This window comes from Vidua chalybeata, chromosome 15 (assembly GCF_026979565.1).
Source record: "Vidua chalybeata isolate OUT-0048 chromosome 15, bVidCha1 merged haplotype, whole genome shotgun sequence".
NCBI classification, from domain to species: domain Eukaryota; kingdom Metazoa; phylum Chordata; class Aves; order Passeriformes; family Viduidae; genus Vidua; species Vidua chalybeata.
The window spans coordinates 13,040,913-13,066,602 of NC_071544.1; the positions used below are offsets into that span (position 1 = coordinate 13,040,913).

General features: G+C 42.7%; 1 protein-coding gene across 1 annotated transcript in view; it reads left to right on the forward strand.

The window, feature by feature from the left end:
• The window catches only part of GALNT10 (polypeptide N-acetylgalactosaminyltransferase 10), an 81,202-nt gene that overhangs the window by 32,795 nt on the left and 22,717 nt on the right, over positions 1–25,690 (forward strand). The window contains exons 2-5 of the mRNA XM_053956202.1: positions 4,877–4,979; positions 5,856–5,994; positions 9,120–9,286; positions 25,350–25,535. Coding sequence (XP_053812177.1) covers positions 4,877–4,979; positions 5,856–5,994; positions 9,120–9,286; positions 25,350–25,535 — 595 coding nt within the window. The remainder of the gene's footprint in view (positions 1–4,876; positions 4,980–5,855; positions 5,995–9,119; positions 9,287–25,349; positions 25,536–25,690) is intronic.

Genomic DNA, 25,690 nt, shown 5'->3' on the forward strand with positions numbered 1-25,690 from the left:
TTTTTTTTTTTATTTTGGCTGCAGCCAGGCACACTAAATAGTGATTAAACAAAAAATTAAAATTCTGTTTTTGTGCATTTGGCGTTTGAACGCTGATCAATTGCTTTGGCGGCGTGTTAAGTAACAGTGTGGTAGACAACAGAAGGGGCTTATTTACAGCAATCTGTCTAAATCCATTTTCAATGTATTGCTTAATATGCCTTTCTACTTTAGTTCATTTTCAGTTTTTAAAAAATGAAGGCTGGAAACAGGCAGGAGAACAGTTTAAGATATTGCTGGAGAAGTAATCACTCCTTAGTGGTAAACAACTTTCAGTTCTTAAGGGAAAGAAAATGTACTTGAGCTGAAATAGGACTTACAGGCTTGTTGTAGGAGTTACTGGGTGGAATTCAATGGCTGGTGCACTTACGTAGCCTGACTAGATGATCATAATGAAACCTTCACGCTTTAAAATCTGTTTTTTACGTGTTATTTACAAGTGACAATTTAAAAAAAAACAGCTATATTTTTGCAAAATGGGAAGCTAACGCAAAGCAAAAGTGAAAATTGCTGACCTCTTTTATAGGGATAGAAATCCATGTCCATAATGTGAATTTACCCTAACCATGCAGAATTGACAGCTCCAATGTTCAAACAATGGTCACTGCATTCCACAGATAAAATGCACATAAGGGGGGAATAATGGTGGAGGGTTTGGACAAGAATGTTCTATCTCCTGCTCTGCAGTTAGAGTTAATGAGGAATTAGGATGAGAGTGGAAATTGAGATGAAATACAGCATTACAAGTATGACATAACTCCCCATAAATGAGATGCTTATTTAAGAGTTAAAGAAAAAGTCAGTCCTAGGAAACTTGCTGTGTTTTGCAGATTGCTCTGATATCTCAGTCTAGAGCATTTGTTGAAGGAGTATCATCAAGTTATGTAATTTGCATAATTGAGTCAAATCCCATGCAGCATCCCTGAAGGAAACCACTAAAAAAAGCAACATTCTGGTCCCTGTATGCTGTGTCTGGATTTCTAGAGCCTCAGACATCTTTTTTACAAAGAGGGGATGGGGGGAGGAAAGCAAGAAAGAAGGAAAAGAGCTTCCAAAATCACATCAATGTCAGCAACCTGCCCATTTTCCCAGTGAGAGGGACTCTGAGGACTTATGTGCACATCCTTCCTCTGCCCGTGGTGGCATCGAGCCCGTAACCTTACACACAGCTCTGCTGATAGTGATGGCATGAGATAAGAGCTGCAGTTGAGGAGGGGGAAGGCAAATGTTTTATGGTTCACACTGATGTTTTTTGGTGGTCTGCTGAAATTAGCTTGGTGTTGAAAGCGTGGTTTTTAACCAGAAATACGACACTGATCGGGCTGCTGCAGCTACACCTTCCCTCCAGGGCTGTGTGGATGGTGAGGGCTGGCAAGGTCACCGAGGCAGAGACACTGATATTCCTTTTCTGGCACTGAAAGTCACTTCAAAATTAATGTTTAGACACTGTTGACAGAACTTGTCAGTGACTCACAGCAGACTTTTCAGTTAAGGTGTTTTAACAGCGACCTGCAAAACCAGTGTAAGCATTGTATGTTTGCTTGCAAGGGATACAGTAAGAAATACTCGAACCTCTTAACATTTACCCAAGCTGAATTAAATGTAATGGAGAACTCCAGTGTTGGATGAACTCTGCCAAAGACCAAAAAAAGCTCCAGAATGCAGCATGTCTGCCATGATCTGGAACTGTGTCTACCCTTCAGGATTCTAAAAGCCACTTGGAGGTTTATGTTGATCGTGTTGTGCTTGTCCTGTGTGAATAGGACAGTTTGGTGTTAGCTGTACAGGGCAGAAACACCATGAGCAGTGCAGACAGAGGAGCTGATAATGCTCACCCTGCACAGTCCTCATTTCATTTTGTCAGTGCCAGCATGAAGAAGTGTTGATCCTTGTAAGTCTCCAGACTGAGAGCTGTGCAGAGCCTATTCCCAGGACTTCAGGATCAATAACTCTCACTCTGTGCACCTCTGAAGTCCCACAGTGCAGTTCAGAGAGGTCTGAATAACTGATGTGTGTACTTTGTAGTTTTCCCTCTTGCTTAATTTAAAGTTTACAAATTACTGACATGTGTGGCCCTGACAGGGTTAGCTTAACCCAGCTCACAGATGCTTTTATGTGTAAATTTATCTGTGACTGAGAGAAATACATCAATGTGCTTGACTTTCTGCTGTCCATGTGTCTGGTTGGTGCAGTGGGTAATGCGGTGGCAGTCTCTGTGATTTTTTTTTTCTGTTTTTGTTTTCCTTTATTTTAACAGCCCTGGAGGATGGTGTGCTGCTGCCTGCTTTCCCTCTATCTCAGGGTTTAAATTGCTTGCATTAGATTGTTGCTTGCTCTGAGGATGTTTACATGCACATTGCTGACCCCTCTGGAGAATGGCTTGAAGCTGTGCAGAAAATTTACTTCCCTGTACACATTATCCTACACTGAGTTCACAAAGACAAGGATCAGCCCAGCCCAGAGCCTGGGGCTGCACACGCTGAGCAGGGATGGCTGCAATTGCTTTTTAATGGCTTTTGGGCTGCTGTGTGGTGGGACAGCTGTGTAATGGTGAGAGATGCTCCTCCTGAGCCAGCCCAGCGCTGTGGCTTCCCTCAGAGGGTCTGGAGATGTTGGTATGAATCCTTTGGGGTGTGTTTCAAACTTCTCTCCCATCTCCTGGGAGCTGTTGGGGAGGACAGCTCCAGATCCATCCCCTTAGTGCATTTCAGGGTGTTTCAGAAGGAATGCGTCGTGGTTGTGTCCCAGCTGGCAGCTCACCCCTGCCGTGGGGTGGGGGTGAGAACTGGCAGAGTTAGAAGTGAGAAAACTCATGGGTTGAGACACAGAGTTTAAAAAGTAAAGCAAAAACCCCACAAAGCAAAACAAACCAGGGAATCAATTCCCCCCTTACCACGGGCAGGCAGGTGTTCAGCCTTCTCCAGGAAAGCAGGGAAGATAAATGTCATCACTCCAAAAAAAATCCTGCTTCCTCCTCCTTCCCCCAGCTTTATGTGCTGAGCGTGACACCACATGGTCTGGGATGTCCCTGGGGTCAGCTGTCCTGGCTGTGTTCCCTCCCAGCTTCCCATGCACTGCCACCTTCCTCTCTGAGGGCAAAGCAAAAAAGCCTTGACTCTGGCTAACCCCTGCCCAGCAGCTACAAAAACATCCCTGTTTTATCAACACTTTCCAGCACAAAGCCAAGTCACAGCCCCATACCAGCTCCTGTGAAGAAAATTAACTCTACCCTAGCCAAACCAGCGCAGAGAGCAGTCCCCGTGGGTACCTGCAGCAATGGACTGGTGTTTTCCAAGGGATGTTTTCAGAGGGAAGGGAGGTGCCTCTGCAATTCTAGTTTTGAGTTGCCCAAGTCCCAGAAAGAGAGGAGATTTAAGCCCCCTTAGCAATGCTCTGTTAGATTGGATGTCTGTTTGCTGGTGGGTCTGAGTTTTCCTCTTTTTCTCCAGGTTGCCTGAATTCCCTGCTCACCGTGTACAGGTTTGACTTGGGGTGCTGGGCTCCCACAAGCCCGGTGGCTGTTGTGAGGTTCAGAGCTGCACTGTGTATTCTTCCTTCTGCATCTAGTCCCTGGACTCTCTGGCCATGCTTTCCTCTGCAGTGGTGGGTGGGGTTTCCAGAGCAAGTGCTTTTAAGGGATTTTCTTATGTTTAATCCCAGCAAATGGCAGAAGGGACAGTGGCATTGTCAGTGATTCTCCTGGTGTGTGCATTCAGTCCAGAACACTATAAGCAAGAGACAAAAGAGACCTAAAATACAGAGATTTCAGACCTGCCAGTTGTCCCTGTGCCCATCATGACACTTGTGCAGAAGGCTTGCGCTCAGAAAGTTGGCAAAACTCTCCTGGCAAGGAGGTGCTCTGGTCTGTGAGAGCTTTCCAGGAGTTTTCCTGGCAGAGGAGGAGACTGGTCAGTGAGCTGGCCTGGCAAAGAATTGTTCTTGTAAAATAGAGGCCAAAATTTCAGAGGATGGTAGTGTGCTCTAGCGTGGGTTATTTAGTGGGAATGATTAGAAGGGGTGGCATTATCACCAGGCAGGAATTTGCAGAACAGTGCTGTTTAATGGGACAGCTGGAAAAGCACAAGGCAGGTTAAGCAAATTAGTTTGATATTTATGTTTAGTGAGTTCAGGTGAGCCTTTCCATGACAGGAGTGTGTGGTTTTTCACCAGCTCAGCTGCTCTGGGGCTGCACTTGCCTTCTCCTGTATGATGTGAATCAGTAAGGCTTTTGCAGTGCCTCTCATGACTCCTCTTTCCTTCAGCAAATGTGAGTCTCCATCCTGTGCAGTCAGAGGTGAGCTGGAGACATTGGATTACTGGGGATCTTCATTTGCTGACTTGTTTTCAAAGCACCCTTGGCTTGAATTTCAGGAACAACCTAATGAAATAGAATCTCTAATTGGGTTCAGCAGTAAGAGTCTTAATAAATGACCTTTTAAATCTTATTTTGATTTTATTCAGGTGTGGTAGCGTCTCATTAATAATGATCCTGCAATAGGTCTCCCAATACATCCTATTTAATTAACAAAAAGGCTGTAAGATGTATTGGATGTTTTCAAAATGAAAATGGGAGTTTTTAATAGATTCTCTGATTAAGAAATAATGTTTTACATATGTGATGGTGCCCTGGAAAAATAGCACTTAACAGACTCAGATAAAGTTCTGAAACAAGCAGAACTCACTTCCTCCCTCGCCCCTTTCAGGCTAAAAGCCACTTGCTTGTGATGATCTCTACCTTAAGGGAGATGTTTAATTTCCTCTTACAGGAAGGGGAGGCTGCTGAGGAAAGGTTTAATTTGTTGTGTATTTATTATATATCCAATTTTTTGTTTAAAAGGCACCATACGTGAGGCAAAAGAAAGACCCTTACTTTGCTGATGGACAAAGGAAAAAGGACTGGCATAACAAAGAAGCCATAAGGAGGGACTCTGAGCGTGTAGGTATGTAAGATTGCTATAAAAATGGTTTAATATAGATTGTAACTTTGATTTTATTTGGTAGGCTGAGTGTAGAACAACATGTTCAACATTAGGGTCAAGGTGATGTTCTTGACATGATGCAGCATTAAAGCCAATTAATCTCTTAATCTTTTAACTGTGTTAATCCCACACAGATAAATCCCACAAAGTTAAATTCCTTTTTCCTCAACTCCACAGTAACTATTTTGAGGTGCAAATGTATCACTTAAATCTTGGTGTTTTTATGACAGGTGGAAAATTGATTTTTAAAAAACTTACCCCCTCCCTCAAAAAAAGCATGTACCTCTCCCAAAAATGGGAAATCCAGAAAGGAAGAATAAGAAAAATGTACTGGACTATAACATTCATGCAAGTCCATTCCATAATTCTGGGGTTTGTCTTGCATTGTAAATAAGGCCCATTTTGAATGTCACAGCTTTACACTGGTGTGTTTGCAAGGGCTCTGCCCCTCAGTGCGAGAGCACAAATCCATCTGTGCTGAGAATTCCAGCAGTGCTGAGATACTCAAACCACATGGATTCTTCCCACTGTGAAACAAAAGGCATTCTGTAGATCTTCCACAGCATTGCCAAAACCCCTTCATCTGTTTCTGGTGTTAGGAGGAAGACTTTTACCTCTGATTTGCACAGCTCAGTGGTTTGTAACAAAACTGCTTATCAGATAAAATTGTTAAATTGACGTGGTTGACCTGGTGCTAAATGACACAGGGCACAACACTCATAAAGGAATGTTCAAAGGACTAGAAGATGCTCTTTTTTCTGCTATATGGATTAGTTTCTGGCCCGTTAAGCACTAATTAGCAGCAATGATCTGTATTTACTTTCTGTCTATCCACAGGAAATGGAGAACAGGGAAAACCTTACCCAATGACTGATGCAGAGCGAGTGGACCAGGCATACAGGGAAAATGGCTTTAATATCTTTGTGAGTGATAAAATTTCTCTGAATCGTTCCCTTCCAGACATCAGGCATCCAAAGTGAGTATACAGTTTACATTTCTAGGAGTGAAGGTTTGCAAGCCCTGAATTACCACCTCTACAGAAATGTGTTCTTTTTTATTATGAACTCCTGTACCTTTGTTCATAAAATACAATCCTTGCACAGCTGGGTCCTGGTATTTCCTTAATAAAGGATGGTGTACAGTGATTTCAGTGGGAAATAGAAGAGATCAAATCTGGGGGAAAAAAATTATTTTTTTGATTTCGAAAGACTTAAACTTGCAACCCTGCTCAAAAGAAATCTTTAATGTAACCCAGAGGTTCCACTTCTTATCTTGGCCGCTAGCTGGAAATGACTCTGGAATGCTCAGGAGCAGAAAAAGATGTGAGTAGCTTCACTCAACTATGTGTGAAGAGTTTTACCAGGTTTATGGATTATTTCTGTGGGCATCTTCCTCATAAAAGCAGCCTCATCAGGGTTTACAAGTAGAAATGCATTCCAGTGGAATGCTGACTTTATGGTTCATCTGGTTTTGGACATTATGCTGTAAGGTGGTGTTGAACTGGATTTTGGTCAAGCCAGAAGTTTTTCTCTTGCAAAAGTGCATCAGTTAGGACTTAGCCCTTGTTTATACAAAGCTGAGAGGTTTTTAAGTACTGGTTCTTAAGTACTGATTCTTAATCTGAAAGCATTGTTAGACATTTGAATCTAAGATTCTTTTGTGTAAAGCTGTATTTATCACAATTTAGTAAATTTGAATTCAACATCTACTTTACTCACTAGTTACAAGTTCCAGAAGTCAGGTTTTATAATTTGTTAACTGCACAATTGAGATATCACCTCTTCAGCTGTCACAGCAAACTAATCAAATACACTGGCTTGACACCCTTTCTCAGTATAAACACATTAAAAAGCAGTAGTGAGTGTAACACCATAAGTATTTTAGGCATGCAGCTGAAATGTTTAAACACAGAGATAAATCAGGTAACTGAAGATGTCTGTGGATCAGCCCATGCTCAAGTTCTCAGAAATACAATTTGAGCTTACTAATCTAAATTCTACCTGGCCTCCATTTACAGGGTCTGCCTTGGGCTCTGGGAACTTAAACATCAGATAATGCCAGAATTTTGTTATCTGAGGGTTTAATGTGTTGCCTCACATGCTCCAGTGTTTCCTGAAATTGCGACTCAGTGTTGCTAATTCTGCTATTTAAACTTCTGTAAAATGTGAAGCTTCTAACTCCAGCCCCAGACAGAATTAATAAGTGAAGTGTCTGGGACACCAACGACTTAATCTGTGATTAATGGTGCTGCTGCAGTGGTTTGCTTGTTGCTTGACAAATCCTTTCCCTCAGCACAGCAAACTGTAATTGTGGGGGCCTCGAGCAGTGGCTACACAGCATGTGCCTAATGGGTGCTGGGATTAGCTGGGCAGGGAGCAGGGTTACCCACAGTGGGGATGGGCAGAGAAGGAATTCACAACTGGAAGGATCTGCTGTGCATTCTCTGTGCCCATTAAAAAAGATATACATGAAATGGTATGGTTTGTCTTACTGGAGAGGTTGATGAGGGCAGTTTATAACACAGTTAGGCTGAGACCTAGCCATAAAGTTACAAGTCCATAAAGAATATTCCAGAAAGAAGGGAGCTGTGTTTTAGAGCCCCCTACATGCAGTGAGGCAATAGAGAGCTTGGAATCATGCCCACAGACAGCAGAGAGTGTGAGGAGAAGGTGTCCTGGGGAAAAATGCATCATCTGCCTTGCCCTAAGCTTTGGGGGCACAGCTGGGCTTCTCCCCAACAGCTGCCCTGGGTGGGGAAGGGCAAAGAAGCAGCTGATGTGTGAGATGGTTTGTTTGGACTTTAATATGCCAAACAATGTGTCACCTCTGCTTTCTGTTAATTGTGGGACTCAGGGAGCTGGGGCACAGCATGTACTGGATCTGCCTGGTGCACACATACAATTGTTTGTTTCAACAGTCATGTCTTCCCCTGATAACATTTCCTTTAAGCACCTCTAGGGTTTTTAATATTAAATACTAATTTTGCAGGACTTGTAAAGCAATTGTAGATACAGTAGCTGGAGGGAAGCAATTTCTCTCCACGCTTAATGGCTAAACTTAATAGCTAAAGTTTTCCACTTGTTAAAGTTAGTCAGAAAATTAGAGGATTCCAGTTTAAGAAGAGTTAGAAACAATTCAAGGGCTCTTAGTTCAAACTGGAACAGAGCTGTAGCTAGTAGCTGTTGGAAGAAGGTTAGGGTGGCAATGCCAAGGGCTGGATGAAAGCAGTCCCTGCAGCTTCAGTTTGCATCTTGCATCTGTGCATTGCAGCCACAGCCTGCAGGCTCTTGGCAGCACCCCAGGACAATTCATTACACCCAGAATAAGTTACTGTCCTCTCACACAGGCACCAGAGTAACTTCCTGTAGGCACAGATGTATTGAGCTTGTATAACATAGGTACATCCTTCTCTGTGCCCTGGGAAAGGTACCAGGAAAAAGCTGCCGCTGCCAGAGCTGCTTTCATTCCTCTCTGCCCTTCCGGGGGCCAGGGCAAGGAATTAGTGCCTGTGTGCATGGAATTGTGCACAGTGACAGCCTCCCAGGGGCCTGGCAGGGCACAGCAGCCTGGGGCTGTGCAAGGGACAGGGAGCAGCGTGGGACCTCCCTGCCCTGCTCCTGGGCACAGGGCAGCTTGTCTTGGGGCACTGTCATTGTACCCTCCACACACCTCCATTCACACTGGTTTGTTCTGGACACAGGGGGCTCCAGGGATGGAACAGATTTTTGACCCCCTACTGAAGAGCTACTGGGGTTTTTAACTGCATTGGGTCGCTGTGTGGCCTTAGAGGTTACCTGTTTAACCAGGTGTAAAGTCCACTTACGGCCACACCTTCCAGAAAGTAAACACTGCACTTCATACTGCAGAATTTTATTAATGAAACTACCCTACAAGGTACCCTACAAGGTTCATTACCCCTATTTCCCCTATTTCATTACCCCTAAAGTAAGAAAACTAATGCACTCTGCATTAATTAGGAGTAAAGAATGAACTAAGTTGCTTGCTGGTAATTAATACGGAAGTGCTGGTGTGTTTTGGGTGTTTTTTTGTGTGTCTGATGTGTTCTGGCAGCACCTTTTGACTTGCTCTGTCTGTGCCCAGCTGCAAGAACAAGCTGTACCTGGAGAAGCTCCCAAACACCAGTGTGATAATCCCATTCCACAACGAAGGCTGGTCCTCCCTGCTGCGGACAGTGCACAGCGTCCTGAACCGCTCCCCGCCCGAGCTGGTGGCAGAGATCGTGCTGGTGGATGACTTCAGTGACAGAGGTAGGGTGGTTTCCATGTGACATCCCCACCAGGCTTCCCTGCCTTAGGGATCAGTGCACTTGCAAATATGTGTGTGATCACCTGAGGTTTTTTACTTGCCAGCAGCGGAGCTCAGGGCAATCTTGCTCTGGTACATTTGAAAGCAGAAAATTCATGTTCCATATTCAGGGTGTGCTGGTTTAGCTGCTGCTGACATGGACTGTCCTGTGTTCTGGGCAATATCAAAAGCCAGGGAAGCTGGTTTTAATATTCAGCTAAGGGCCTGTGTAGCCCTTAATGTAAAATGTTAAATGTTGACTCCTGAAATAACAAAGAGACAAGAGCTGGGAATAGCTCACTCCTTGCATTCTACTTTTTTTTTTTTTTTTTTTCTTTCTTGATGCAGAACATGTAAAAGAATCCTTGACAAAAGGTTTCCATCCCTCAGATGGGGTTTCCATCCCAGATGGGACTGCCTATGATTTGGCTTGCCTTTCTCATGCATTTTGTGCTCCTGAAAAATAAATGTGCAGCATCCAAACCTTTTCTCTCCCTTGCTGGGAACCCCTCAATATTCTGTACTGCCCTGCCCAGAGTAGTCACTTGTCATTGCAGCAGCAATGTGTGCATGTAGTTGCTGAGATCTTTTTCTCTGAGCCACGTAAATGGTGCCTGATGCAAATTAAGCTGCCCTTTGCCTTGTGTTTTGCACCCTTGCTGTGGTGGAAAAGGCAAGTGAAGGAGGAGTCAATGTTCCTGTCATGTAGACACTGCATAGGTGGAGAAATCCCATGGCAAGTCCTCTGACTCATATTGAAGAGGGCACAGTGACTTTGAGGGGTTATGATCGGATCTAGAAACTCTGTTTTCTCCTTTAAAATTACTAAGACTATTTAGTTTTATGAGCTGCAGAGTTCAAGCCACTGGTATTACTCAAGTGAGGCAAAAGAGCTTTCTGTACAGCTCCTAAAGGATACATCTCCAGAAACCTGACATCTAGGAAGCTCCTAAATGAGCTTGGAAACAAGCTTGTGAATATTTAGTGTTCTGACCTATACTGGTTTCCAAATAGGCACTGCCCAACAGCTGTAGTACTTGGTCTGAAGTTCTTCTCTCATTAGTTTGCAAGCAAGGCGTGCTGCAGTGAACAAATCAATGTTACATGAAATAAGCATTTCTTTACAGAATTTTCAGGCTAAGGTGAGGAGAAGGGAAACCCACCTTCCTGACAAGGTCTTTTTATTGGTTCTCAATCTAGAAGCAAATTAGACAAGCTCATGCTGTAACCACAAGTGAATTGTACAAATGGGTTTGTTTTCAGAGAAGTGGAAGTGATGAAATCTAGTTTCCTGTGGATCTGTTTTCCTTGTTCTTTAGATATGCCCTGATCAGGTGAAAGAGAACCCTCCTGGCTCCACCCCTGCTCCTTGGTCTGTGCCTGTGCTGTTTGTCCAGCTCACTCTTCTCTGTTCCACCTGCCTCTGATAGGACAAAAACTCTTCTCCCTTGGTCATCCATCTTTCATACAAAGGTTGCAAGAAGTAGCTGGGATTCATTTGTGTGCAGCATCTGTTTATAAGTGGATATAAAAGATTCCAGGTGCTGGACAGTAGGCTAAATTGTCAAGGGAAGAGAATAACACTCTGGTGTGGGGGTTCTCTTTGGGGGGGATTTTTCTTGTTGTTTTTTTTTTTTTTTTTTTTTTTTAACCAGTATTTTCCTGCTAGCACAGTTGATTTCTGCATACTGGGACAATTGCTGGTTAGGATGAAACATCTTTCCTTCAGTGCTGTCAGTTCTGTATCTGCACTTTTCTTCCTTAACCACAGTGGGGTTGGCTTGCACATCCCTCAATGGGCTTAAATAGATCCTTAGTCTGAGGGGGCTCTTAAATCCTAATCACATGATCTTGACTTGAAAGGCTGATGGTTACAAATTTCTGGTTGTAATTTATCCATTGTTAAAAAAAAAAAAACAACCAAACAAAAAAAAAGTTCACCAAAAACCTAAATGACAAACACTTCAACCTAGTAACTGAGATTTGATAGTTTAATGCATCAAACTGAAATGCATGAAGGAGCAGAAGTTCCAGGAAAACTTTTACTTGTATGTTATATGTTTGAAAAGAGCACATTCTTGGATTTGGACTGTTAGGCAACTGCTCTGGTTATCTGTTTCTGATGATTAAATTGGGCAGATAATAAGAACTCCACGTCCAAGCTGATGATCATCACAGCTGTGCCACAGAACTGGAGAGCAACAGAAAGAATGAGAAGAAATTTCTTGATTTTTTTCTTTGCAAATCATAAATGATTGGTCCTCTGCATTGTCTGCAAAGTATTCTGTATTGTCCTCTGTTTGAAATAATAGTCCCCTAACTTTGTAGCAGCATCTTTTAAAGTTACAGAATCGCTGTTGGATGTAGTGACAGTAGAGGCCAGGGCTGAGATCAGAGGGGCATAGTAGGAACAGTAAATGTCATTTCCTTCCCTGGAGAGATCAGTAAATAGTTGCCATAAACTCCAGTGAAAAGCCAAGGATGGAAAGGATAATCACTCAATAAAAATCTATTATTTTTTTTTTTATGGAGATGTTACTCTGACAGGATAAAACATTGGATATCTGTGCTGTATCTCATGCTGGCCTTTCACTCGAGGGTTGTCTAAACAGACCTCCAGAGCTTTAATAACTTTTTAAAGAATATTCTTCAATAGCTTGACCTTCCCTGGCAAGGAGATTCTCTCTCTTTCTCCTGCCAGCATTTCTTGTGTGCTGACCTGTGCTGGGGTTAAATGTGCTGGGGTTTGCCAGCTGCCCTTGATGTGCTGGAATGTTTCTCTCTTGTTCTGCTGTTTCACTGGTTTCTGGGAATGGTGCTATTGGTGCTGATCCATCAGCCTCTTTCATCCCTGTATCTCATCCACAGAGAACCTTTGCTGCACATGAAGAAAAGAGGATTTTGGTAATAATAGAAACAGTAAGTGTGGAAACCTGGCTACTGCAAGCAGTGCTTTTCCTGACAGATGTTATTTTCATGTGTTTTTCATCTGGTTTTAAGCTTGAGTGTAAGAAATTTTTGGTGTGTCTATGAAGAGGGCTGAGAAGTTGGCTAACAGAGTAACAGGAGAGTGAAGACAGATTTCTGGGTTAGTTGGTGGCTGCTGTGATCTGCAGCAAACCTGAGGGGCAGATGTGGCTGTGCATTATTGGAGCTTCTGGACAACTGAATCATCATCTGGAAGTGTCAGCAGCCATTTATTTCTTCATTTTTTTGAAAGAGACAACTCTGTGACCTTTAGCAATAAGCATTTTTCATCCAAAAAGTGCTGTCCTGATGACAGCAAATCTTAACAGGGAGCAGCAAAAGCTTTACAAGTCATGTTTTTTAAATGTTTCCTTTGCTTTGTACTTGGAAAGTCAAAATGTGCTGGAACAACTTGCTGTCTGGAATGGTTTGATTTTTTTTTTTTTTGTATGCCTGCAGCATAATGCAAATGGTCCAAATCTAAAAAAAGGCTAGAGCCTTACCTCACCCAGATTTTGTGCAGGATTCCGTGTCAGCCAGAGTGCTGTGGGAAAGGCTGCCTGTCAGTGGGGTCAGTGGCTGTGGTGGTTCCATCCCCTTTGTCTTGAGCTGCAGACTACGTTGTCACCTCCAGCAGCTCCTTCCTGACACTTAAATCTTCCTCTGTGGGGATTCCCTTGGTAGGTTGGGTTGATTTAAAAGGAGCTGCTTTCCATCATGTGCCATTGGTCACAGCAGAGTGAATATTGCAGGGCTGGTTTTCACTTTCTCTGTTGGTAGTCTCCTGTCAGGGTAGCATTACATTAAGACTGCTATAATGCTTTTTTCCCCCACAAACGTGATTGAGAGTGATGTAAGAACTTTCTCCCCAGTTCAGAACACTTGTAGGGATTTTCTGTGCAGAAGAAAATAGGTTATATTGAAGAGGGAGACACCAATTCAGCAAACTGTTGTTGGAGAATAAGAATTAATCTGCCCAGCACTGGCTGCTTCTTCCTGCATGGTAGAGAACTGCTAGAGAGCCACAGACTGACCTCCAAGGGTTTGATGAACCTCACCTCTTGCAGGGTGGTCCAAAATAATGCCTCCCCTTCTGGGTAAGCAGAATTTGGAATGCAACACATGTGAATTACCAGTCTAGAATTCCTGATTATAAAAACTCCTAGCTGTGGCAGTCCTGTGTGGATTGGTGGCTTCACTTTTAATTTCTATAGCTATTCTTTAGGTCTGATAGGTTAAATTAAACCTTTTCATATGCTGGCTTGCAGGGTACTAATTGTATCCCTCCAAGCCTGTTGTTACCAGAATGGCCCTAAGTAAACTAAACTGTTTTTTCCATGTATATCAGTTTTTTCCTGGGGTCTGTCATGTGACAATTGTTTGCTTTTTGAATATCTAATTACCATGCTGCTGAGTGGGAATTTGGTTCTATTCTGTCATAGAAAAGGGAGGAGGAAGTGGAGCTGCAGGTCAGTTTGTAACACTGCAGGTTTTTCTGTCAGCTCTGATGGCATTTTGTTATTGATAGCTGGCCACAAGTAACAGGCAGGCAGTTCATGGTTCTTCAGGGTCTGCTTCAGTCCCTGGGCCTGCAGCAGAATTGCTGTGGTGAGAAATGGAGCTGTTCAGCTCTAGGGTCTGTCTTGTATTAAATGAATTGTTGGTCTGCACCTAATTCTTGTAGCTTGTGGACACCTCTGCTGTAAAAGCTGTCTCTGTGTCTGCATGAACAGATGTAAAGCTGTCCTCTGTCTCTCAGTAATAAATGATCAGCCCTGAGCTGGAGGAGCAGGGGGTGGCACATCCCTTTGCAGGATGCTTGTCAGAATGATCTTTGCTTTTCACCTGTTTGGTAGCCCAGCACAGCAGTGGAACATCAAACACTCCTGGTGAAAGGAAGAAGGCAAACTCCTTTGTTTTGGAGGAGAGGTCTCTTGCAGGTGCAGGTGGGACTGGAACAGGTGCAGAATCACAATTCTGCAAATTGAGTTTGGAAAGGAAATCTGGAGATATCTAACCCAACTCCTCTGCTCAGCTACAGCAGGTTTCTCCAGATCTTATTATTCACCCAAATTTTGAAAATCTCCAAGGATGGACAGTCCATAATGTCTCTGGGGAACCTCTTCTGCTGTTCAGTCAATCTGACAGTGACCTAGTTTAAAAAAAGTAATTTAAAAAATGCCTTATGCTTAACCAGCATTTCCTGTGCTTCAGTTTGTGCCCAAGGACTCCCAGGTCCTTTTCTGCAGAACTCCTATAACTTATTTAGGAAATACCTGTAAAAGAATACCTCTAAAACAAACTAATTTTTCGCATTTATGTGCTTCTGGAGCAAACTGATATCATGGATTTTTCAGCCTTTCCCTTAGTGTCAGACATGGTAGGATTTTTATCTTTTCACCCTTTGCAGCAGTGAAAATTTTAAAGTTATTCAAGACATTTGAAGCTTACTGTGTGCAGGAGGCTGTGACTTAATTGCTGAATGTCATTAAAAGAAACATCTTGTGGTGTACTTGGGGCTGGCTGTGTGCACAGAGGAAAGGGTACACACCACACAGGATTTATCTTATTTCATGGCTGAACTTGAATGGCTAAGTGCTTGAATTTCACATAAAACTCACATTTCAGCATTCAATTATTTGCATATTGAGTGACAGCCTGTTCTTACTTGTTTTTAAGATTACTTTGGTATAAATGACAGTGTTTTAGAACAAATGTTGTCCCTTGTTGACGAGGAGAGCTGCAGCATCAGTCATCTCCAAAGCATGAGTTACATGCAAAGCACTGTGTTGGTACAATGATAAATCTGGATGTGGCAGCACTGCAAATGCTGCAGTCTCCAAACATCAGGATTGTTCTGGAAGTGTTAACCCAGCTGGGCCCCGTGCCCATGGTGTTGCATGTCTAGACAGTGGCAAGATGTGATGGCTCCTTCTCAGAGCAGCCAGGCAAAACCTGCACCTGTCACTGGGAGGCAACAACAGCTTTCAGCCCAAGTATTTGAATGTGTTTGACCCAATATGACAGTGACATCTGCAAAGTGAACCCTCTGGCCTTTACATTAAGCACAGTCTGGTTTAGGGAGTGGCTGTCCAGGAGGCTCTGTAAATGCATCCTTGGCTGCAGTGGATTTCAAGTACACAATTTTGTTCTGAGGAGTGTGTATGGGAACTCATTTTCCCTTGGGTGGTTATTATGGAGATTTTGGATTTCAACTTCATCTTCCAAGACTACTCTGTTACCTTGAACCTCATCTTAATTTGTGGAAACTTTTTTTTTAGGAGTCTATTCTATTTATATCTTCAACCATTTAAATTTTTTTTTATTCCCCACACCAGAGGGGAGACACAACCAAATCCTTCTTTTTCCCTTGACAGATAAATCCCTGTGACATATTAAACCTCTCTTTATATTGCAGTGCAGGTAATTCTGGAAGTATGGGATAACCTCAATGGAAAACCAAATGTGAGTGAGGTAACTTGGCTGAACCATGAGCAGCATAATTTGGTCTGGAGGGCAGAAGTCACTGAGTAGTGTAGTGAGGGAGAAGGCAAGGGGTGATTAATGTGTCATTTGGTGCAGCAGCAGGTATATAACAAATACAGCTCTGTTCCATTAACCACATCTGCCAGGCCTTAATTGAAAGAAATCATGTTCTTAGTATCTGAAATAGAAAAAGGTTTAATACTTGAATTCTTTTTGATCTTTAAATGGAACAGTAACAGATTTATGCAGCTAAAGAGATTATCTTTTCATCTTTAGGCACATGCACTGTAAAAGTAATTTTTTTTTTTTCCTCTTAAATGCACTGAAGTGCATCTGGTTAGTACATCTCAGAATATGGAGTGACTGTGCTTAGGACAAAGTGATGAAAGCCTTTCTTGCTGAATTATCAATATTTTCATCTTGAAGCTTCTTACCAGAAAGTATGGAGAAAAGAAGAAAAAGCCAGGTTCTTTTGGGCCAACTGTGCTTTTCCGCAACCTTTAAGTGTTGCTTTCAAGGTCTCATAAAAGTTGTGGTAAATATTGTCCCAAACAACTGATAGAAAGATTATTTTTGTAAATTAAGTCACAGAATAAAGAGGATTTTTTTTCCTTGTTAGAATTCATTGCAGACCATCTCAGGCCTGTTTAGACTCATGAGAAATGCCTTTGAAGTAACAGACAGTGAGACAGATCTCCCTTTGGGTGAGTGGGAGAGGGTTGGTTCTTCTTGGGTGGAGAGATGTGAAATTTCTGTCCCAAACTGCAGCATGACTCCCAGGGAGCACAGCAGAGCAGGGACATGAGTGTAGGAGTGAATTTGTGAACTCACCAGCACTCTTTTCCAGAGTGAGCACCCAAGGGAGCGATAAAATAAAAGCTGGTGCAGACATCCCATTTTTGTTCATGAGAAGTAAGAAATTTGTTATTCTCCATTTCTGGCAGTGTCTTGTGGGTGTGGGATACTTCAGATAACAGTGACAAAGTCTGCTTCGGATCAGAGTGAGATGTGGATGAAATTCAATTTTATGTTTTCCCTTTTTTGAGTATTCCTTTTTAATGTGTCTTTAATGTCTGTATTCATGTATTCCCTTCATAAAGGGATGTCTATAACCTGCGCTGTTCATTAGGCAATGGCTGGGGAGCATTAAAAGTTTATTCTCTGGTGTTTTAAAAAGCATGAGGGCCTATTGTAGTTGTTTACTACATCTTTGTTTGTGACAGCCTAAATTAACTAACCAGTTTACTTTTCATTATCTTGTATTTATTTCTCTAAGATCAGTTGCTGTGACTGAAAGATTATTCCAAAAAGGAAATGAGGTGGCTTTAAAAGGTCAAGTGTACTGTGACCTCTTTCTCAGCTAATTATTGTGTAGTGAAGGATGTCTGACAGTCTAAAGTGTAAAAATAAATAAATAATTGAGGAGCAGAGTTTCCATTACAGCTCATTAAGTAAATCTCAGTGCATTGCTTGCTGCTAAGAAACCCTACACATGTAGCTTCTGTTAGAGGAACTTTGCAGGAAAACAGCTTTAATTTCATTCTCCTCACCTTGAAGTACATGTCCTCATCTGCTAGGAGTCAAAAATCTAGATATCTGCCAGCTGCAGTGCAAATCAGCATTTTAATGCTTTACAGCTGCTTCTCTATAGAAGTTAATTAGAAATGTGATTCAAACACCCTCTGCTCATATATGATATCTATTACTGGTAATCATAGTTTCTGCTATTTAAACCTGCATTTGGAGTGGTATTAACAAAGCAGCTGTTCCACACAGGGACTTTGATAAAGGTGGAAACTTCTTCACTTTGAGAAAATTGGAAGCTAAATGCTGCTTCAACTGAAAAATAAAAGTGGATAAACCAAGCCACATTCCTTTCCTAGTTTTAATTTTAGTTATATTTTCTCAGTAGAGAAATGGCACACAATTCTCTGAGTGTAGCATCAATTCCTGAGGAGCACTGTTGCCTGTTACCCACAACAGGGATGCACTGATGGAGCACAGGAGTTAAACCGTGCTGGGCAGGGGAAAGCCAAAGCTCCAGATTTAAAAGCAGGGACCTTCAGCTATCAGTCCTGCCCTCTCCTCTGACATCCAGATGAAATGAATGTGTTACTTGAGAATGGTATTGCCCACAAGATGGCTTCGTTTTGGTATCAGTACAGCTGTGAACAGGCCTGGATTTGTGCTTTGGGATTTAACAGATTTATTGACCTTTCTAGCAGACGTCACTGACTTACTGTGATAGCTGCATTTCTTGTGAGTAAAGTAAACTAGAGTGTTGGGAACTGATGGTGAAGAGGTCTAGAAGAAGAGTAAAGTGTGAGTTTGTAAATTATACTTCTGCCATGGCAGAATTTGTTACTGCAAGTCAATTGTGTGTGTTCTCCCTGCTGCTGTATTGCTAATTTTTTCATTTGCCAAATACATTATTTCCTGTTCTCTGATACACAGACTACAGGACAGACCTCCTTCTGCTTTGTCATTCCTACTTATTAATGTAGGACTGAAGGATTATCAGTTAGTTTCCCAATACTCCAATTTGGCTGCAACCCCAGAGCAAAAACTTTGTAGTTCTCTGCTATTTTAGGCTTCGTAGTTGTTCTTCCTCACTTAGACACCTGAGATCAGAGCCTGTGGGATCCAAATGGGTGCATTCCTACCAAATCAAAGCCACTTTCAAGTGAGTTACATCTCAGGCCTAATGGACTGTTCTCTAACAAGACAAAAGTCTGGAGCAGATTTCTCTGACAGTCCTCGTGCTCTTTCTGGAATATTTCCTTTTCTGATGATTTGTACAGAGCAAATACTTTCAGGCCAAGAAGTTCTTTGCCTCTATCAGCATTATTCATTTACAAAGCCAGCTCTCTGAGGACTGTTTTTTTCCCTTTTTCCCTCCTTTTCCCCCAGCACAGCTCAGTGACTTTTAAGGCTTTAATCTCGCAGCTTTGATAGGTTCCAAAATGTTTCAGTAAGGGCTGTCTTAACACTTCATCTGCCTGCATCTCGAGATGATGGCAGGTTTTGCCTTGCTGTTGGTCATAGGCGTTCGGTTCCTGTCACGATACGCCGTGCAGAACGTCGCTGGCAGCAGTGGCTGTGTCCTGACACGCTCCCTGGGCACAGAGGAGGCTTTGGAGCAAACTTCTTGAGATGCTTTTGTACCCCTGCTTGTCTCTCCAGTGCCCAGAAAGCAGTTGATGGTGTAGGTTCAAGGCAATTAAAGATTTTGAGAGTGCAGGCATTCCTTTGGTTAAACAACTGGGTAGACAAAGCTGCTGGTGTGGCCTTAAGATGAGCACAGAGATTGCTCGGGTTGAAGGCAGTAATTTGGGACAATAATGCCCTTCCTTGCCAGTCACCATGGCTACATCAAACTTGAGCTGAATATTAAGTGTACTGCAAGGAATTCACCCCTGTTTTGCAGCTACAAAGGCTGTGTAGGCCAAAACCTGCATCTCTCCAGTGTGTGTGTGCCAGCACAGAAGCTCTGAGGTTAAAAGCAATCAACAGGAAATCACTGAGAGCCACAAAATACCCTCTTTAGATGAGATGTAGTCAACAGAAGAGGGGAAAAAACCTAAGTGGGTGCTTTAATCTTGATACATATTTAATGAAAAGGGAGAAGAGTAAACTAATGAGAATGACTTGACTGTTTCCCCTGGGAGAGATGGGTTCTGGCAGAGGGGAAAAACTGATCTTGTGGGTTGGCCAGGAGGTCAGTGTGCAGGAATTAAGAGGTGATGCATTCACCACAGGTTGGCTGCACTGCTCCCGAGGAGCAGAAGGTGTTTAAACCTTTACAGCATGAAGGAAAGATAAGTAAATGGATTTTTCTGGATTCCCTCAGAAAGCAGCAGTTGGAATAGACTACTTTACAAATTAAACTTTCCTGAGAGATTGAGAGGTTGTGCTGTCACTAAGATGATTACTCCCTGTGTATTTCCCTGCTTGGAAATGCAGCCTACTAAGCCTTCCTTGGGTTCCGGGTGTATTCATATACTAATTCCAGTATGTGTAAATGTTCCCATTTTAAAATTACACCTTTGTCTCTACATTCAGTGCTAGCATCTCCTGAAGGATACCTGAGCAGGGTTGGGATGTCTGCTGTAGGGTGGAGGAAAGCACTGAGAAAGTTCCCTTTGCAAAGTGAAGGGTGAATTGATGGCACGGGCAGGACAGCAGAAGTTTATGCACCTGAGTTTATCACAGCCCAGGCTCACACCTGATGGTCTTTTCCCCACTAACTCACAATCTGGCTTATTTCTTGGGCACCATTCTTCCACTTCTGTGCACTTTATTGTGCCTGAAACAGAAGCTTGGTTTGAAACCATTTAGAAAGAGAACAAAACCAGTAAGGTTTTCAGCAAACCCTTTTAATCTTTGTTGAAGTCCAAACCATGCTGTATTATCATGTGGGGTGGTACACATTCAGCCATTGTCCCATGCACAGAAACCCTTTCCCCCCTCAGTTTTATCAGCACTGATACCCAACACTGATGCAGAATGGGCAGTGGAAACTGGGCCCCCTTCCCTTTTGGAGTGCACCCCAGAACTGTAATCAGTGAAGCAATGAACATTAATTCTCTCCTTTCTCAAGCCTTTTCCTCTTTGTAAGAAGATTCAGCTTGGAAAGCTGTGATCAGCCTAATCAGTTTTCTATTACTGAGACTGGTGCTCATAGTACAATTTGTTAAATCAATTTATTATCCTCCCAACCAACTTCAGTGATCAGAGCGTGAAAACACTGAAAGAAAATTAAAACTAGTGGAAGTGTTGCTTGTTTGGATAACAGCACATTTTGCTGTTTCAAAGGATTACTCATCTGCACCAAAACAGGAGGAGAAGTTAATTTCAATGATTTAGAATCTTCTATTTCAGGGAGGCCTGGCTTGCACATTATGATGGATTCAGGAAGAAGTATAATTTGTTCTTAAATTGTTAAACAGCACGTTAGGGCCAAGTAGCCAAGTAAAAATGAATGGATTCATTTGTAATCTTCAACAAGCGTGTCTGTGTGTGGGAGGGTGGGATGGCAGGCTGGGGTAACCTGCAAACAAATGCCAGATGCATGCTGGCACTTCAGGCTTTGGTGTTGGAAAGCAGCCAAAACAACCTGCAGAGAAGGGAAAACGGTCCTTTTCTGCCTAAAATGGAATTCTGCAGATCCTCCAGTCCTGTCCTCCTGTGCCCTTCAGTGGGAGGGGGAGGTTCCCTGGATTTTCAGAGGGCAGTGGCTCTTCTGTCTTCACATCTTCAAGGTTCTGAGTGTAAACTAAAGCAAAGCACCTCGGCAGGTGCCAGGATCCTGTAGGGCAGAGGGACCTTTGGTGTTACCAGTGGCATCAGAGTAACGTGGGAAGGTGTCTGGGAATGTTTCCTGTTTCTGCAGTGCTGTTCCTTCTCGATTGGGTTGATGATGCACATCTGGAAAAGGCACTGGAGCTGCAGATGTGCTGTACAGTGTAAAATTCAGAAACCAAAGCTGACGGTATCATATGAACCATGAAATGTTGCGCTGGTAGGACAGAAGTGTTTCGCTCATAGTTCTTTCACAGGACAGAAATCACTTTAATAGTTTCAAGTCATGGCTGGTGTTTTCTTTCCTACGACAAATATTGGTACTCCCTTCCCTGCCAAATACTGCAGAGCTGTTACAGGGACTCTAAGCTATTAAAAAAAAAAACAACAAAAGCTATTAAAAAAACCCTCCGTGGACTCTTCTGTCTTCCTCCAGCTTCTGCATATGCTTGTGTTTGAATTTCTCAGGTGCCTATTGGAATAAAAAGTGTATTGGAATGAAAAGCCAACTGGATATGAGGAATTGCAGTCTTGGAAGGTCCTTGGCATGGTACAAGTGGTCACCAGACTAGAGGGATCTGAGGGCAGCTCTGCTTGGATGAGGCCAGTAGGAAGAAGTACAGTAAGACCACCACAGAAATTTGACCTAGGGGGGAAAATGCCTTATTTTGCAAAGTTTAGGGCTGCTTCTGTAAAGCAGGCTGCTTCTAAAGCTTCTCTGCTGTCTTCACACAGCTTTATTTACAGCTCAAAGTAAAGAAAGCAGCGGTTCTTGACTGGTACTGTTAATGTATACACTGTACATCAACTTTATTGCAGAGTGTGTTAGCAAACTACCAGAATAGTTTTTAATCTGCAGATAATCTTACTCTCATTTATATTTTTGGGCTGTGTTACTTTGCCCAGCATAGGCACTGGAGCCATTGGAATCCATCCAGTTCACCTAACAACTTTCATTAAAGAAAATTGCCCTTGTAATAAAAATTACTCAGTGTGACAAGATTCCATAATATATTTTTTTAAAGCTTCATTAAATTTTGTAGCAGTTAACGGTACTTGTTTGGGTTTTTAAAATTTTCTTTTAAAAGCAAAATTTGGCTTAATTGGGACAATATTTGAAATAGAAGGAAATAACTATTTTCTATCTGGGAGCCAGGCCGTGTGGCAGGAATAGCACAAGGATAAGGAAATAAAAAATCTCTTTGAAAACCACATTTTACTGAGTTTTGTATATTGTGAGGTTGCTCAGAGGTCTGTGACTCTTCAGTTAGGCAAAGCAGATGCAATAAACTCTGCCCACTTGCAGTTCATGATAGAGAAGTCTTAATCTTACAAAATGCAGTGATCAAACACGGATTTTTCTGCAGCATTTGGGAGGAACAGCTTACCTGAGCATCATCCTGCAGGACAGCCCTCAGCAGGTGTGTTCCCTGCAGCAGTGTGAGTGCACAAGTGCTGCTGGAACACCTGCAGCCTTTCCTTGTTCTCCAAACCATCAGGGATATGATTCCTGACATGTGAGGCACTTTACCAGTGCAGCAAACAGCAGGCAAGCATGGAATGCTTTGGTGTTTTCTTACTATGGAAATGTAGTAAAGAAGTGCTGAAGAATCAAACCCAGCTTTTGGGAATGCAGTGAGAAGTCAGTGGATTAGACTTTCTGCTGTCTCTTTGCTCAGTACTTGCCTGAGAAAACTCCATGGCTCCTATGCCTTCCTTTCCCCATTACACTATAAAAATGGGGAAATCTCCATTTTTAGCTGCTTGTTCATCAATAGATACAAATCACCCTGTCCTCAGTGAGTGTAGCAGAGCAGCCATCATCATCATCACAAGTGATATGGCCAAGTCCAGTGACTCTGTTCACCTTCTGGGCTGTGTGTGAGGCCAGATCCCAGGACATTCTCGTGTTTGGTAGCAGGCTGAGCATGCCATGCTTGTGTCCCTGGAGGAGTCACTTCAGCTGCCCCAGGTGTCACCACAGAGGATATTGCACCACAAATCAGAACAGTTCAGAAAATCTGGTGATGCCAAAATGGAAATGATGAACACACATGTGGTAGACAAACTTCTGGGGTCTTTCATAGTCTCATTTTAATCAAAATAAAGAGCTGAAGAAAGGCTCTTCATATTTTCCATTGGTTTGGAGCTGTGGATTTTTTTAAGACATTCCAGTGCTTTATAGGTTTGGCTTGGATAATGTATGTATTATGTAGTCTGATCTTCCAAGTGTCTTCTGCTATTATCAATCTCTGGCTGTTGTTAGGGAAATCAGACTGAGAGTGTCTTGTGTGATGGTTCCCTCCTTTATTATAACAGGCACCAGCAGCCACTCTTGTGTTTATCTTGTCTTGGGTACATTAAGTAAAGTCTGCATCCTGGTTTGGGCTTAGCTGATTTATGCTTGAAGTGAGAATTATTTGTTCTCTGCAATGAAACAATCTTTTGTGACAAATTAACAATGGCAAGGGATGAGCTCTGATGTTAAACAGTGGTAGCTTTTCTTTTCTTTTATTTTTTTTCTCCTCTCGTTTTAAGTCTACCCACTGCCTCAGGAGGAAGGCAGCTGCACTAATAATATGTCTAGTCTCTGTGGAAGGCCCTTATTTGAAAAATCTGTAATTGAGTGGACAAAATTTCTGGTTGCTTGAGAGGATCTATTCAGAAGAGACCTGAAAAGGATGAGGGAAAAGCACACTAGACATCAAGAAGTCCTAAGGGCTCTATTGAGAGGGAAACCTATGTAGATATTGTGAGACAATTACACTTGTCAGGCAAAACACTAAAATGGATCTATGAAATAAAATCCTGGGGAATGTTAAACAAAGCTTTGAACAGGGCAGAGAGCTTGCTGGGAATACCTCAAAAGCAAGGAGGTGTATTTGGGTGATGTTTGAAGGAAGACACATGATGGCTGCTTCAAAGAGCAGGCACAGAATGTGTGTTACCACAGGGCTTCTGACCATTCTCACACTTGCCAGGTCAGCACAAGGGGGAGAGCTCATAACTAGGTTAAATTTATTTGCTCCTTTGCTCTTTTCAGTGAGATGTTCCAATGCCCAGCCTCCCTGGTGCCCTGTTCAGGGACACTTTCCTGCTGCTGGCCTTTCCAGCCCCTGCCTTTCATGCCTCCTTGGGAAGCTGAGGAAGATGTGCTGTACAGAGTGGAGAGGATGTGTTCCCTACAGAAGGCAAATGCCCTCAGAGGGTTATTTGTATTTCAGTGATTGCCTCTAGTAAGGTTTTGTTGTGTGAAATTTTGAATTTCTTGCTTAGATGTAAGATACTAAGTTTTGTTTAGTGAGGTGTCTTTCCTGCATCGGTTGCTGACTGCAGTGGGTGGTGTGGGGCATTAATGAACAATCTCTGGCACCCTCTGAATGGGCCTTGCTGTCAAAACTTCAGATGCCTAAAAGATCAACCCATTAGTGATGAGGCCAGCGTCAGCTCAGCCTATTTTTAGGTTTTTCTTTGCTGCTTCACTCTTTGATGTAAAGACAGCTGTGTTCCCCTCTGTCATTATGCAGACCAAACTTTTAATCTCTACTTTGGAACAAGCTGTCCATTGTTTTGATCACTCAGTGATCTTTCTCTGCTGCTCTCCTGTTTGAATTCTTATCAGTCGTGGTGACTGCCACTGTGTTAATTCAGATGTGGCTCCAGTCCATGTTCAGTTGTGTAAATATTTCCATATTTAAATGCAAATCTCCTCTGATAAGCATTTGAGGAAGCCATCCCCATACACACTGGCTGTGCCTGCCTTGCAGCTTGGAGGGGTGTCTGACTAGGCTTTTTTCTGGTTTTTGTTTATGCATGAGTAGATTGTTATGTTGTGTGTTTTGAAGAAACCACACAGAACTTAAATGCCCTGAGTGTGATTTACTTCTGAAAATGAATTCTCCTGTGTCTTTTCTAAGTTAATGTGGTTTTCCATAAGTGTCCAAGAATCCTGGCTCAGGGTCTGCCAGCTGTCTTTTTATTCCTTTTCCTCTTCCTCTGCTGCTTTCTTTCTCATCCTATACTCTCTGTTCCTTTTTTTTTTTTTTTTCTCATCTGTTTAATTGCTTCTAAAGGTTTGAACATCCTCAAAAGTCTTGCTTAGGCAGTTATTTTTAGACCTTTAAAAGCAGTAAGTTTTACTTCCTTTTTCCTGTTGCTGCATTTGTTACCTGTTGAAGCCATACTTCCAAAGACATCTCCTTCTGGTAAAGACAGAACAGCATTTTTAAGGAATTGCTTGTCCCAGTGTCCCAATGTCTCCTTTTGACACAGAACACCTGAAGAAACGCCTGGAAGATTACATGGCCCAGTTCCCGAGCGTGCGGATCCTGCGGACCAAGAAGAGGGAAGGGCTGATCAGGACCCGCATGCTGGGGGCCTCGGTGGCCATCGGGGACGTCATCACCTTCCTGGATTCCCACTGCGAGGCCAACGTCAACTGGCTGCCACCTCTGCTAGGTGAGTGGGGGCTTGCTGAAATTATTCCCACCTGCTGCTTTCCCCTCGTGCTGTAAGTGGATAAAAGGGAGATGAAATATCATAAAAGAGAGAACAAACCAACCACAAGACTCAAGTGAATTGTTGGCAATTTGTAGTGTTGAGTACAAGATTTT